General features: G+C 40.8%; 1 protein-coding gene and 1 long non-coding RNA gene across 3 annotated transcripts in view; one reads left to right on the forward strand and one right to left on the reverse strand.

Moving 5' to 3' along the window:
• The window catches only part of LOC147050978 (glypican-6-like), a 59,046-nt gene that overhangs the window by 37,774 nt on the left and 4,822 nt on the right, over window positions 1-16,450 (forward strand). For both annotated transcript variants that reach the window (XM_085919783.1, XM_085919782.1), the window contains exons 5-6: window positions 1,385-1,515; window positions 2,377-2,520. In XM_085919783.1, coding sequence (XP_085775909.1) covers window positions 1,385-1,515; window positions 2,377-2,520 — 275 coding nt within the window. The remainder of the gene's footprint in view (window positions 1-1,384; window positions 1,516-2,376; window positions 2,521-16,450) is intronic.
• Window positions 9,496-10,243, reverse strand: LOC147050979 (uncharacterized). The gene is made up of 4 exons (XR_015067231.1): window positions 10,118-10,243; window positions 9,976-10,019; window positions 9,629-9,914; window positions 9,496-9,555 (listed from the first exon to the last, which is right to left on the reverse strand). It is a non-coding gene; the product is annotated as an uncharacterized LOC147050979 (long non-coding RNA).

A 16,450-nucleotide genomic window follows, 5' to 3' on the forward strand; every position in this document is an offset into this window, starting at 1 on the left:
TTTTTCGGACTATAAGGCACACCGGACTATAAGGTGCACCTTCAATGAATGGTACATGATAATGTAAGAACTAATCCCAAATAGGAATAGGAAAATTGAGACAAAAACCCAAAAACAAAGAGAAGACAGCTCCTGGGAAAAGCAGTTGTAGTGTGCTATTTAGCCATTTGAAGTGGGAGGAATCTGGGAATTTCTCCATTATGATTTAGTTGTTCATCTCAGAACTGCCATTTAAAAGCCAGTTCTGCATTAACATACACACCCCGTGGGAATTGGAGCGCATTCAAAGGGGCTCGATTATCCGCATTTTTAGCTTGGCTTATTTGTGCAACTGTGCAAGGGACAACGATGTTTTGATTGTGAATGTCATTTGAGTACTTTACATAATTTCAAATGAATGTGCTGGTTCTAAAAGGGTTAAAAGGGTGTAATTGATGGCAATTAAAACAAAAGTTATCCGCACAGACAACGCCGCAAGTGTCTTGAATTCAATGAGACTCTGGCCCTTGTCCACGCAGTGACATTAATGAGGCGATGACCTTCCCGTCGTGCCCGCAGTCGGTAAGAATAGGTGCTTAGCGTTTCCATTAAATCAATGACTCATCAGCGAGTTTCATCGCACGGCGCCAAACCAAATCTGCCTGATGTGACGGGGTCAATCAACATAAAAATTAAATTTGCCCTGAAAGGCATTCATGCCTTTTAATTTGGTCAGACGACAGGAACTCACAAGATAATGTGTGGTAATGAAAAAGACTGAAACACACAGTGTGAGCTTATCAGCCTTATTCATTTAGAAAATCAGGCTGCAATTTTTTCTCATTCATTGTGGATTCAATCCAAGTGTAATTTTGTATGTAAAAAGTAAATTGTATTGTAGATAATGTGAGGTGTTAGATATTAGGGTGGCGAAAGACAACCATTTTTTGAAATAATTGTCCCAAAGAAAAAAAACTCAAAAAGTCTGAGAAAAAGCAAAATACATACATACATGAATCATTCTCCAGTGTTAAATGAGACTTAATTTTCCCTTTTCAGGAACATGCAGTCAGTGTGTGTGAGTGAGGCACGTTATATCACGCATTCATTAACTAATTAGTGTAACAAAAGCCTTTCAGCGCTGCGTGAAAATGACTCCACACACTATTATGTTACATTTTTTAATTAGGATTGCAATTTATGCACAGCTCATCTATCTTGAGTCCTGTATTTATTTATGTATAGTATGTTTTAACTGGTTTTTGCACAGCACAAAAGGATTAACTATACTGCTGTGTGAAGAGTGACAAGACGTGACGCGATATAATTACACATCATAATTATGTCATTTGGATCATATCGTTCTTCATTATGTCAGTGCTCACTTTAACTCATTTTCCGGCAGATGCTATGCTGCTAGTGGCTCTGCGGCTGGAGGGACCTTTCAACATCGAATCCGTCATGGACCCCATTGATGTCAAGATCTCAGAAGCCATCATGAATATGCAAGACAACAGCGCCCAGGTCTCCTATAAGGTATCGTACACCTTGTCGCCTACGCCGCGCCGGTATGGCAGCTGTGAATCACACACCGCTGCTCTGAGTCATAGGTGTGTAATTCACATTCTAATTAAATCCAAGTTTAGGTGTCGCATGTAAATTACATGTCTGAGTCTGGTTAGGTAATCTTAGGGTAGGCTAACAAGTAAGAAACTGTGAAAAATAAAAATGTCCCATTTAGACCTTTTGCGGAAATGTATTAAAACTGGTGGAGGGAAGGAATAATGTGGTTAAATGTTTACGAGTTTAAATTAAAACTAGTTAAACACATATAGATGTCAAAGAGGAGTAGCAGTGCTGATTAAAGTTTTTTTTTTGCTTACTATTTGTATCATTTAGTTCTTTGTGGTCTTAATTGGATATCATCCTTCAACTCACTTAAGACTACCTGAAAGATTTCCATTTAGGGATTAAATTACTCTGAGAGCTGCAGAGTAAATTAGTAGTTGATGTATTTTATTGCATTTTCTACCAGCCACAAACGAAAGCAAATTTGAAAAATGCAGCATGCTATTCTCATGTAATGTTGATGTCAGTTGGGATTCAAGCACCCTGCAGGGGTTTCCCATACAGCACATACAGTCACGGTACTGTATATGTGGTGTTTTCCCAAAGGCTATAAAACTTAAAGTCGCTCGCAGCCCAGCTGAATCACCATCAGCGTCACCGTGGTTACCTCAGCATACAGCTTGTTATATACCAGCAGCGTGTGGCCTTCAACCAATCGCAAAGTCCTGTTTCTTCTCATTCTCTCCTTCCCAAAAAGTCATTTCATATCCTGAACGTCGGTTGGGTGCCCGTGATTTTTGGGGGATTTTTTTTTTTTTGTAATTGTAGGCTTTTCAAGGTTGCGGTCAGCCAAAACCCGCAGGAATGACTCGGTCTGCCCGTGGTGTTGCGGATGTGTTCAACGCCCGCTTCAGGCCCTACAACCCAGACGAGCGTCCCACCACGGCAGCTGGCACAAGCCTCGACAGACTGGTAAGGGCATCGAGTGCCACTTGTTTTCCTAGGCATAAACACCATTTATCTTTCCTCACGCCTGACACCGTTGATTAAAGCCAGTGATTTGTCGGGCTCCCGCCGACGGCAATTCATTCCACGGACTCTTCTCGCATCTATCGATCGGCGTTTTTTAACCTATCAACTGCCTCCCTCCACCCCCCGGAGAGTGAGGCGTGTCACGACGTGCCCTTCTGCTGCCTGTCTGTGTGCTTGGCAAACAGAACAGACCAGGCTGAAAGTTTTTTTTTTTTTTTTTTGTTTCCAAAGGCTGACCACGACCATTGTTTGCTGGAAAGCTAGCTCTTGATTTCATATCAGATGGGCTGCGTGTTTGCGGGATTGGACGTTGATACGAGCATTTACAATCTCAAACAACCTTGAGGGCTAAAACGCTGCAGCCGAGGAAAAGGCTAACGCTGACAGCCAAATGTAACTCAGGGGCCGTTCTCATCATGCCGTAAATACTTTGGCGGCCACAATGCCCTCCTCGTAGTCGAGAGGCAAATGGTTGACGTTTCGAGATAAAAGTGGTTTAAATTGACTGATTTAGTCACCAGCAAACTTACCCATGCTATTGAAAACCCAATCCTCTCACATTTTGTCAGTTTAATGATGCGTATACCATGTTTTTATTTGCCTGATTCGAGACTAATTGCCTTTTCAATATCTCTGTTTGGGTATTTTTTATGCTTTGTTTCATGCCTCCTTTTCATTTCACTCCTTCGTCCACCTACACAATTAATTAAGACTTTCCTTTTTCTCCCCCCTCTTTCTCTCTGCTGCAAACCAGAGGATTATTTGGAATACTATGCAACACAGCGTAAGCTTCAGCATATTTCTTCCTTTGTGCTTGTGGGTGGGCCTTTGAAAGGCTACGGGGTAAATGAAAGGTCAAGTCATTGCTGTTGTTTTAATTGGACAAATCTTTTGCCGACTGGTCATGAGTCGTTTTTGAAGTCAGTGTCTTCTATCCATCCATTTTGCATAGTACGTTTGCCCACTCGGATCATTGGTGAACTGAATTGATCCCAGTTGGGTTGGCCATGGCTCTGAAAACATATTGAAAAATTAAATAGTGACCTTATTTGAATAATATTTTTCAAAGCAATTCAACGTACTCATTATTTTTTTTATATCCGAATCCAGTGGAGTAGTTCCACACCAGTCATGAATCTCACCGCACATCACTGGTCTTCAATTAAACTGACATCCATGTTTTTGGAATGTCGAGAACATGCAAACTTTACTCGGGAGGACCTGAGCTATAATTACCGACTGGCTCACTGAACCCGATTAATGCATACGTTTATGTAACGCAACTATGGTGGCTGAGTATGAAAAAAAACGAGTTGAGTCGTAGGGTCAATAAATTACCCGGGACTAAATTTAGACCGGCAAAAACACAGTCCTAATGCACAATGGTTGCCCAAATATTGTTGCTGACTACAGCCATTGTTATCTAAAATGGGTGGAATTTCGCCTCATTGGCTTTCCAACACAATGAATCCATTCCATACAATTGGCATAATTTTGTGACTAATGAAATAAATTCTTATGCCCGTACAACCTACTTTTCCTACTTTTGTTTAGAATGCTACGAAACATTAATTAAACATCATTTCCAAACACCTATGAAAGAGGATTTACTAGATGCAGCAGATCATATCTTAAAGTACAGTGTCAAACTTTCAACTTTATTCCATTACAACAAAGTCATTAACTCATCGCGGATGTGTTGACCATATGCCGGCGTGTCCTCAGGTGGTGACGATCCCTCAGCACACACCTTTCTCAATTAACCTATCTATTCTGGAAATATCCCCTGTCCAATGTTAGTAATAGCACGGACAACAAATCAAGAGGTGACCTGGTCTGACAGAGCGCTGCGGCCAGCATCTGCTCTAATGGTACAACGGCGCGGGCCGGCGGCCAGGCCGGCGCGTGGGGGCCGCTCATGAATAATCAGCCGGCATTCAGACAAGAAATTGCAGGAACAGACAAGGAATGTGTCATATACGCGAAGTACACCGCGGAACATGCAGAAAATAGCACAGCTCAGGCTGCCAAGCTATAGGTGAAACATCAGCACAGTGAAGAAATCGGCCTAAAAGCCAGAGTGTTATCGTAGCATCATATCAGGGGCGACAGTTATGTTCACGCCATCAAACACAACCTTCATCTTTGTAGTGAGTCATATCGTGAAAAATATTGAAGTTCGTTAATGATGCCAGAATTGTTTTTAATGTTGGCGGAGGTGTTTGAGGTCATATTTGAAATACCATGCACATCTGCTATGAACTCACTCCGGTGGCTTACCTCCAGCTGCTAAATATTAAACAGTGAAACGTTACCGCCAATAGCAGCAAGGACGTTCATGCAAAGTTAGGATATACTTGAAACTGTCCCCAAAGTCATAGAGTGGACGGCTTTACATTTATTTCTATTGCTGCCACTTTGCCAAAACTACTTCCCGTCCAGGATCTATGTGGGTGTCACTCAGTTTTGGTGGCAAGTGACTCAATTCACTTCATAATTAGTGTCAATTTTGCGAATATAATGAGCATCTATGTAGCGATGTTGAATGGATATTTGAACAAAAATGGTGCCGCAGCACACAAAGACAATCAATATAAAAATACCCACAGGCACATATTTATTCTCTGTGAAAAACAACGAATAATATTGCCATAGTGAGAAGCTATTCTATTCATGGACCACCCATTCATGAACCGGTGAATTTGACAAATAAATGTTGTCATTAAGGAGAACTAGTCCCATGTAGAGACTGAAAGTACAATGACCTGTAACAAAAATTGAAAGGTACTCTGCAGCTTCCTTTTTTTCCATTGAATCTCTTTTCTATTAAAATACAACATATTTTATTCAGTGTGCAACTGCTATGGTTGAAAGGTTTTGCCAGGATATTATTTTTTTCATGCGTGACATAAAAGGAAAAGAAGTTGAATTACAGTGGCAGTTGAGGCTCTTTGAAGTCAATCTGACATCCTGTTATTGTTTTGTGTGGCTTTTTTTCGGTTACAAATAGAATTACGTGTCACAGATTCTTTTTGTGCAATCATTAGCGTAGCAGAATTTGTACATTTTCCTTTGCATCAGAGGTAGAAATGGATTCCATGTGTTGAGCTCATCTTTGTTTTCCCTCACGCTGTCCTCCTATACGCACCAATGCTTCATAATTACCCAGTATGGTGATGCTGTTCCGCCTTGTGATATGTTGACAAGAGTTTAACTTGCTCTTTGATAAGAATGTCTTGTGTGGATGTACAGCCATACGTTGTTGGTTTTTTTAGTGAAGGGGTTGGGAAGTGATGGGATGGGGGGGCGGAGCAGCGGTGTCCACCTCCAGCTCAATGAGCCACAATACTTTAATTGCCTGACATTCTGTCAGAGCACACCCCCCTCCGAGAAATGGTGATCATGAAACTTCTAAGCTGCGATAAAGGCACAATAGACTGTTAAAGTCAGAGCCACATTGTAGATAAGGAGAGAAGTGTTTCATTTAGCAATTGTTACAAGTTTTAAAAGACTTTTGTGTCCTTTTGTGCAATACACTGTCTGGCATTAGACGGATCTACAAGGGTGACACATAAAGTCAATGGACTTCAGATTCTTTTTTTAATCAAATAAATTATTATTACTTTAGCCAATTTGAGATACTGCTTGACCTCAAAGTTCAAATTCCCAAACGCTTACCATGACACCGGGAGAAGAAAAGCATGCGCCTTCAAAGATGATAAAACGTTTTTCATTTGTGGGGGCAGCTTCATGCACAACGTCCTAAATTCACAGCTCTGTTCATCATCACACAATTTCTTTCTAATGACATTACAAAAAAGCCAAGAAGACAAAACATTGTTTATATTCCCGCAAAGTCTTACACTGAATCAATTTTGGAGGTTCCAGTATATTTGTAATGATAATAATAATAATCCATATTGGCATTTTTCTCCCTTTGTAGATTTTTTTTTTTTTAAGTGTTTACGAGAATGGTCCAGTGCTTGATTATTGTGACCTCACACCAATTGTAAAAGCTATCATTGCAGAGAAATTATAGCTCCCTTTTTTTTGTAAAGATATAATTTACTGCTGTCTTTCTGCACTCGCCTCCGTGCCATGCTTTGCCATGTTAAACATTTTTTGAACCGCTGGATGAGGCTCACATTGTCGGTAAACAATCAACAGCGGGTATCCACCGTGTATTTAGGCACACACCACAAGGTTTGTCCAAGCTCGCCACCGCAATTTGAAACTCAAAACAGACAATTCAAAGAAGGCACATGCTGCCAGACAGTTCTGGAAAAAAAAAATGACGTGGGTTCAGTCGGTAGATGTGAAGATTAACACGACAAACACATTGAGTCCCTTTTCTGCATCTTTCCGTTTTTCCTTCTCAAGACCAGCATGGTTTTGCTTACATTAAATAGATAAAACTTTATCTCCGACCGAACTTCCTTCGCTGCGTTTTTCTGCCAGGCCCCATTAAAACTAAGTTACTAACCCCCGATGCCACCGCCACCCACCCTCACCAGATGCTTTGTGTTGAAAAATAGAAAACACATGTTACCCTCAGCATTATCCAACCAGGCACATGAACCCCTGAGATTGCACTTTTACCTGGCCTCTAGTCAAAATAGATATTCAATATATGCTTGTACTGTTCTGTAGTGTTGTGCAAAATAAGAATATTCAAGCCAAAGGGTGGTAAAGTCCACAAAGCAGAAATGTAAAAATATTTTTTATTGACTTATAATTCCCGCTTAAATGATACAATAATTTGAAGGAGTAAGTAATGTAAAATAACACACCACCGATGGCCTGAAGGAAGAACTCTGATGAAGAGAACTTTCAAATCAAATTTGAACTTCGTTCTGCTTCGTTAAAAAAAAAAAAAGTACACTGACCAACACCTTAAGCCTAATGTTGACCCTACCGCAAAGTGTCCCACTTCTGTCACCATTAGTCACAATACTTTTGGAACTGGGGCTTTTGGGTTTGGAAAAACCTGTTCACGAACCACAATGCAAAAAAAGCCAGACTGTCTGGCCATGGTAGCCATAACCCTAACCCTAACCATAGAGACAGCACGCATCCTTACAGAACCACAAAAACAAAAGTAAGCTACCTTTAATTTCCCTCAGGGATTAATAAAGTATATTTTAGATTTGACTCCGAAGGCAGAAGTTTTGTTGTTGAGCTCTCTCCAAGCAATAAGGTGGCGGCACATTGAATCATTATCTTCCTCTCGGCAACACTTGGGCTTTTGTCTCAGTTTTCTGCATGGTTTGCCTTTATTTTGTGCTACTATGGCCTTCCTAGCTAATAAATGATTTTTATGACGTGTGCTTGTTTTGGGCTTCGTCTTTGTTCTTACTGTATATTGTCATGATTTGGCTGTTGAGTTTTCAGAGCTGCATGCGACACTCCTGTTCAAAGCTCAAGTGCAGCATGTGTTGATGTAGATAGCTTAACGTTGCGTTAAATTTGCTACTCCCCTCGCTTCTCGTTTTCTTTCTCCCCGCCGTGCTCAGCGGGAAACACAGAATAAAACATCCGAATGTGGTTTGTGAAGTCAGGCTAGGAAAAAGAACCCAGCCACTCCTTTCCCAAACATCTTGAACCTGACATTATAAGCTGCAGCCCAGAAATATAATGCTGCGTCAAGCCACTGGGAAATTCTTGTACTGGATCCAGTTTAATGGAAGTGAAGTGAGCCCGTCGCTGTCCACAGCTCAGTTCTCACAAAGTTGTTGCACCTAGCGAGCCGTGTAATTATGTAGATTCCAAAGATTCTAACATGCTTCTTCATAGACCACGTAAAATAACTCGTCTATGAGTGCACATGTGGCGAGTGCGGTGTTTAATTTAATGTTCGCAGTTTCCTCTGGAAGGAAGTTTTATTTCAAGGCATTACCTCCGCTTCCATGGAAATGAGAATGACTTTCCAAATGGAAGAAGTCCTTGCTTCCTATTCTGGTCTAGCCACATGTGAGTTGGTGTTTTATTTACCACGTGAAGGATCAGACAGAGTCTGTTACATTTGGACATTTTCATTGAGCATTTTTGTTGTGGGACAAAGGTTGAAAGACATTTATTCAATGAGGGTGTAATGTGCCATTTTTTAATTCAAGTGACTTAACATAAATCTGTGGTAAAAAAATCACCCAACTGTCTAATTTCGTATTTTGAACATTCCGTTTCCAATTTGAAGACTTTCCATCGCTTTCAACTTTCCTGGAAAAGACACCAATTATTAGTCTCGGTACTGTAGGTGATCAATTGTACTGTTTGTTCGACTAAAAAGCTTTGGAGTAACCGTTCATAAAACTCAGATCAATAAGTTAAACAATTGGCATTCATACCAAAGTACAGTATGACTAACGCATATGCCAACCTAAGACTGGAGTACCAATTTGGCTACAAAGCACCATCTTTACAAAGCATCCATAGGCAAATTAACGATAAATTTAACATTAGCATGTTATACTAATTGCTTCAATGCAAGTAACATTACACAAATCAAAACCCACCAGTTCGAATCAAATAGCTTTCAGTGTATTTGAGTCAATCCATCCAGCTAATGCACATTCAGTGCAAATACCAGTTGAGCAGGTCACTACAAAAAAAGACCTGACCTGCCTATAGGGGTTCACATAAGAATCACATTGATTTTGAATGCTAGCCAACAAGGCAGTCAAAATAGAGCAAAATGAAATCAGCACGTGTCCTTTGACCTCTAGCTGCCCTAGTCAATGTTTACTCAATGAAGTCTGGCAATCTTTGAGATTAGGGTCCCCGAATCTAGCAGCAGTCAAATGCTTTGAAATCCTTTATCGTTTTTTAAATAACCAGTGTACCTTTATCTTGAGACTGCTTGTGATTTAGGGCTGTAAAAATTTCCAATGAACAGAATCAAAACTAAATGGACAGAGATTCAGTTGAACAAATTTATTACAGTTCCTGTCATGGAAGTGGACACCAGTAGATAATAACCTGAAAGCATGAAAGTTTATGAAGTTAGTGCACAGCTTTCAACAAACTGACCAAACCTAAATGTATTACTTACTTGTTCAGCTCTTGCGGAGGCTACCAAGAATTCCAATGCGGGCTGCACCCACGCCGACAACAATTTGAAAGACAAGGGCAAGGACTAAAGATTGGCACACAGTGAGGACGAGGGCATGGGAGGGGGTCGCACGGCTGGCAAACGCAACTTGGGCAACCGCTTTGCTCAGGGTCCGTTAACTCAAGTTGTTGACTGTATTGTTGTGGATCCCAATCGCTTACTTGGCTTCCAAGGGAAATCCCATCCAACTCTGGAGGAGCAAAGTCTCCATGTGATGAACCACCTCCTACAGAGAGGAAATAAAAGTAACAATAGTTTTGTGGATACACAAATTCACAGGGACTTACCCTTTGCGTGCTGTGCAAACACTAACAGCCAGAGCACAAGCACCCTGGAGACAGAAAATACAGAACAATATGTCATCAGAGGGGGAAAAAAAACATCAGAAATATATAGAAATAATATATAAAGCAACATTACATCACATACAAGTTATAAGCCATGGTCGCTGGATTCTTTTTACTGAACTTGTGTCAATATGCTGCCTCTGTTTAAGTGCTCTCAAATTAACCAATCAGCTTGCTGCTCTTGATCACCCAGGTGTGCACAAGTTAGCAGGTTAGAGACTGAGAATCAATGACCCCACACTCAAAGCACATATAAATCTAAACACAAGGTCTCAAATGGAGGTCAAAGTATCCTCAAAATAATTTGCCTCAAATGAGAAGCTTTTAATTTTGATTGCATTCAGAGGTATGTATGCAGAGGTGGTCCTTGGGAAAGAAAAAAAAAACCTCCCTTGTAAGGTGTCCCGGAGCCAAAAATGATCCAAAGCCCAACATAATAAAATCGTAGTTTATTGCTTCACAGCATTTACCCCCAAGGGATTTCATGATGTAATATAATTTCTATGATGGAGTGCCTTCCAGTAAAAAATCACTCAACTTTGTCCTTCCTATTCCAAAAGAGCTGGACACATCTTTCTTTTTGTAAATGCACAAACCTAATACCCAACTTTTCACGGTGAAAGGCTTACATATTTTTTGGAACCCCTCCAAATTTTTAAATGATACGCAGCTCGTTCCTTATCACCCGCTCACAACAACAAAAAATTCAGCAAATTTCCCTTGACGATTGTCTTAAAAAAAAAAAAGACTATTGATTTTGAATCATACCCGACACAATATAGCTGAGGTCGATAAATACGCTATATGTCCCTCCACCTATTCTGGGTCGCTGTTTTTAAACAATTATGAGCTCCTAGTGTCCTATTGTCAAATCAATAACTCTATTGATTTGTCTTTACATTCAACTTAGAACAGTTCAAGTTAGCATGTTTGCCCTTCAATCAGGCTTTGCATGTTTGTAAAAATGTTTGGATGGCTTTTGTGCACCTTCTAAAAACATTTTATGTGCAGCTCATTAAAAACTAAATTGTCTCGAGGCGTGAATGTCACTGTGAATGGTTGTTTGACAATATGTTCTTTGTATTTCTTTGGCAACTAGTCCAGAATGTGCGCTGCTGTTCTCAACCTTGCTGTTAGTTTCACTTCATCCATGCTGTATTGTTCTGCAAGCCACACAGTGCCCTGGCATTTAATGGAACTTTAGAAATGTGTAATGCATTCAAAGATGTGTGAGAGGTGAGCGTCGGTAAACACAATTCCTGCGGCTCTTTGTAAATGCACTGTGACATTTAGTCAAGAATAGAGACACAGCAAGGCAAAAATCATTATGATGACACATGGGCACGGACTAGAAATCCTTTTATAACTATTCATTTCAGTCGAACTATGTAATACAGTCAGTACAAAGAGACTCAAGAATGTCAAATATGCACACACTTCCTTTTTCATAGCCAACACATACAACAGACAGGTATACAGTTTTGGAGTGAAAAGATTTGCAGCTGAAGTTTTCATTTTTAATTTCTAACAAATAAAAAGATAAATGGACAGTATATGATACCAGGCATATTTTGTGGTACTAGAATTTGTAGAGGGTGCCGATACCAGCCACTGATACTTGAGCCAAATAAAATCTTACATCAAGTACTTATCACCAGCAGATGACGCTATACTACAGCAATTCGATACATTTGCAAATCATCTTCGGCTTTTTGAAAAGTCCCTGAGATATCCTTTGACCCCCCACCCACCCCTCCAAGGGAAAAATGCTAGCTCTGCCAGTGCATAAGCAAACAGCATCCGTCTTTGTAACTCAAACTGACCCGACTAAAAGATAATGTGATCATACAAGGTGCGACTCAAACAGAAATGCACAGCAGAGCAAAACAACATTTGCCATTTGCAGAAATCCCAGCAGAACTCTTTATTAGGCCAAAGAAGTTGACATTTTCAGCAATTGCATTATCGCTCATTGCTGACAAATAGTCATTAGTATTAAAGCTAAAGTCAGGGTTTCAAACTAGGATTAGGGTTTCAAACTACGGTTAGGCTTTTAAGTAAGGTATCATTCATAAACGCTCAGTTCAGTTCCAACGTGTGGTAAACACAAGCCATAGTGAGGTAGCACACATGCCGACAGCGAGGTCGGTCGTGCTATTGTCTTCATATTCTGCACTTACATTGTCCGGCATGTAGATCATTCATACTCGTCATTGTGCTAATGAGGCGCGTTGGCCCTTGAACACTCCAGGCTGGCTTCTTCACAGGGGAGCTCCCGCCACGTGGCCCCATTGATGACGGCTCCGTTCTCGGCGGAGCATCTCTTCCCTTTAATCATCCCTCTTGTTCAAACTTCCGCTGTCATAGCCCCAGGCGAGTCACAAGTGCGAACTCACCACCGTTTCATCAATATTCTGTCATTTTTATTTCCTCCCCGCAGGACGGTACCGTGATACATTTTTCTCACAGTGATGAACTGTTTCGGCCATACCGGCTCCCTGTCACGGGACTTAACGAATAGTTTGAGGCTATACTATGTAAAACACAATTCACGGGATTTAACAAATAGTTTGAGGCCGTACTATGTAAAACACAATTCGGAATTTGACCTACACTGACAGCATGTAATTCAATATAAAGAGGAAAAAAACGCTTCAATGTGCCTTCCAAAACATGATCAATCGCACTATGATCATATTTGGAGGATGCTTGCTGAGGTTATGATGACAAAGTATTTGTCTGCTCTCTGTGAGTCTAACCACTTTGCAACTCTGCTTAAGATCCCTAACAGATTTTCAAGTGAGGCCTTTGTTGACTCTGGACTAATTATTGACGTAAAAGTGGTTCTGACACATTTTCTCAGTTTAATAAGAATAAATAGACTTGGTTGTGTATTTTCCATTTCTATGATAGTGTCCCATTTTAAGCAAGCAGTCAGTATAGTGCTTTTTCCTAATCCAGCGTGCAGTGTGCTAATCCCAATCAAATTCCAGACAGAGCAAAGATATGTTAGTCGCCGTCTATTTTTGGAACCAACTTTTTTTTTTTCCTTCCTTTTTTGTGTGTTTCAACACAGAGCTTTGCCGTCGCATTAAATTAAGGGCATGGTGACTCATTTTCAGCAATGCACGTTAGAGTTGAAAATAATGTTATGTCTCAAGGGTGTGACAATACCGTTCAATATTATTATTGGATGGAGAGCGAGTTTGACAGTGAAGTCGGTGACTGCGCGGCAGCCGATTTCATTCTGTGTGCACTTTCTTTGAGGCGGCGGTTTTTAATCACATTGTGTGACAAGTGATAAATATGTATTAGTTCAAAAAGCATCAATTGAATCTATCATTTACTTGTAGATGTTTTGCTGAGATGCGGACATTGTGTTGGTTTGAAAAAAAATTCAATCTACACTTAATATGTAAAATAATGTAAAATAAGAAAAAAAAAAACATTCCTCAGTTTGTCAAGTGTCCATTCCCAGGAGGCGGAGCTCTAACAGTCCCACAAGACTATCATTGTCACCACTGTCAGCGGGAGCCATTAGAAGGAGGAATGTCCTGCTCAGGCGGGAGCTTTGTTGAATTCTCCGTGTTAAATTGAGTTTGTCGTCTTTCACCGTGGCAGATTAGAAATGGCATAAAAAATGAGAGGGAAGTTTAAGGCTTACAGCTAAGTGTTGTCGTGATATAGAGCGGAAGCCTTTGCGTCAAGATGGCATCTATAAAACGCAATTTCTTAATGGCGGCTTTCATGGTGTTCAAGCCGGTAAAGTCACACTGGGGAGTTGCTGTTGACTGATATTGATTGGCCAGCGTCTCTGTGCGGTCTGCTTACCTGCTGAAGTCGCTTTAGAGCAAGGCCCCAAAAAGCAAGCAGAACATCATCACGGGGATCATTTCAGTCCATTCCCTTTCTACTCAGGTTGTGATTGCTGCAAAACATTTCATCCAGTGCAAGATGAGATTTCTTCTCGGTGGAACCCCCAAAGCCCAACACAATCCGTTCCGTGATGCTGGCCGACTTCCATCCATCCATTTGCTGTAGGGCTTGTAATTAGGGTCACGGATGAGCTGGATGCTATCCCAGCTGACTTATGTAAGAGGTGGGGTATAGACATATAGACAAATAAGCATTCATACTCATATTGGAACCATTGGATAATTTCCCAACCATGTTGCTGTTAGTTGACTTCCAAATGAATCAGTTACACTGATTGTGACATGAATTGGAACCATAGTTGATTAGGAAGTGGCCTGAAGCTTATGTCACTCGACACAAATAATGATTGTGTTTGCATAATGTATCTCACAAGTCATTAACTGCAAAAAAAAAAAAAAAAAAAAAACACCATTAGAGAAGCTAAAAAATAGCTTAACTTCTTTTCTTCCTCTACTAGTAGATTTTCTTTTTATAACTTACCAACTAAGCTAGAAACTGAGAACTAGATTTGAACCGCTGAAAAGTGGAACAAAATAACCAAAAGATAGTATTATACCCAAAATAATACTCCCGCTTGCTTTATTTACATATCAGCTTACATATAAAATAGCAGCTCTGGCCTCGAAGCTGCTATTTTGTAGTCTTGGAACAACAAGGAGAACGAGATAATACAAGACTGGATGGCTGACAATCTCAAGGTCTCACAACACGTCAAAGTCAATTTGCGCTCGGACATCTTATAGCCGAGAAGCAGATTCATTGTCTGGACCAAAATTGATCAGGAATCTGATGAGAAAGCAAAGCTATTCTGACCGTGGCCTGTGAGAAACTATTCCATCTCTCCTCAGAGCGGTCACTGGTCAGCCTCGAGGCCTGGCCGGGGGTCTGGTATGAACTCCGCCTTACTCGCTGACCTCTGTAATTGAGACGCAGGAAGAATACTGCAAACGCGTATCAAAAGGAAAACTATTTTAATGCAGAATGCCGTCGCGGTTGCCAGTGAAAACAAGTCCATCGAGGAGTCGTCTGCCCCTCGTGGTTTTGGTGGAGAGGCCTGCTGCGGACTCTGTGATTAAAAGGAACACGCACTAATTTAGCTCCAAACTGGCCGCTGCAGTAGAAAGTCAGTGTCAGGCAAGCAGGACATCCCTAGATAAATGGCTATTTAAGTAGACGCTGAAAGAGGCAGGATGCCAGATGGAGTCACTCTTTGAAGGAGAAACTCCAAGGGTCATGCGTCAAGTTTTCGTCAGATAGCCTTAAGTCCCGTTTCTACCAGTTCAGTTCGGTTCACCACAGTGCGGTTCAGATCCATAAATCCCGATCAGGCTACCACCGCGGGTTGCGTAGGTAGGAGGCACACAGCTGGGTCAACTACGTCAATAGTGTGACATCATAGCAGCAAGACAAGATGTAATTCACCGATGAATTATGGCTAGACGATATACATACGCGGTACAGTCGACAAACAACTGCCCGTTTGGCTCAACGCAAGACTGTACTCCTCTGTCTGATACCCCAGAAAAAAAGCACAATTATCTTTGTGTACCAGTTAGAATCATAATCTTTCCAGTCTAACCTTATTATTCATCACTATCGTGAAAACAAAGGGGCTCAGAGTTGAGCCCTGATGCACTCCAACTTAAACTCCTGCCACTCGAGACTTCCTCATGCAGTGCCAGAGTTCCTCTCAGAGTACGATATAATGCAGCTCCTTCTGTGTACTTCTTAGACAAAATAAAACCAATAATAGTGCTTAGCTTGGGTTTTTAGAAACATCACTTGTGATCAGTCATCCACATGACTACTGGCGATTGGAACTGTTAGCTGTTCAATTTTCAGACACTAAATTGCATCCAAGCATTAATGGACCTTGCTTTATGCAACATGCTACTTCAAGAAAAGGGCATCCCCTTCAAATTGTTCCTACAAAACTGGACGAATAGACTCTGATAATGCTTAATTGACTAGAAGGTGTTTCTTAAAATATTTTTACTTGAGAGTCAGCTATCTGAAAAGGGCACAGGAAAGCTGTTGGGTATGAGTGCTGAGCTGAAAGACGGTCGCCTCGCATGCAGAAATCCACAATGACTGATGTGTGTATGTGTGTTTGTATGACAAATATTGGAAGAAAGGCTGTGGAGCATCTGCACACAACACGCCCACTCTAAGAATCCAAACACAATTATCTCATTGGCTCATCCTGTTTTTTTCCCCCCGTAATTAATTATTCTCTTCAAACACTTTCCCATGTTTAATATAGTATGTAAATAAATACTCTTCTGTACTTCTTGCATTGAGGAGAATGACAGTTTGAATTGTGGCAAGCTTAAGCCACCTCAGCGCTAAAACTTAACAAGCAACTTTTAAGTTGTGTTTCCTGCTGAACGAATCTTGGGAGTGTAGTTTTGTAAACATCTTGTCTCATATCGTTTGAGGAAAGAAGCCATGCTGAAGAACAGGCTACTTTTATTAGTGA

This window comes from Syngnathus leptorhynchus, chromosome 9 (genome assembly GCF_054491065.1).
Source record: "Syngnathus leptorhynchus isolate UIUO chromosome 9, UIUO_Slep, whole genome shotgun sequence".
NCBI lineage: Eukaryota > Metazoa > Chordata > Actinopteri > Syngnathiformes > Syngnathidae > Syngnathus > Syngnathus leptorhynchus.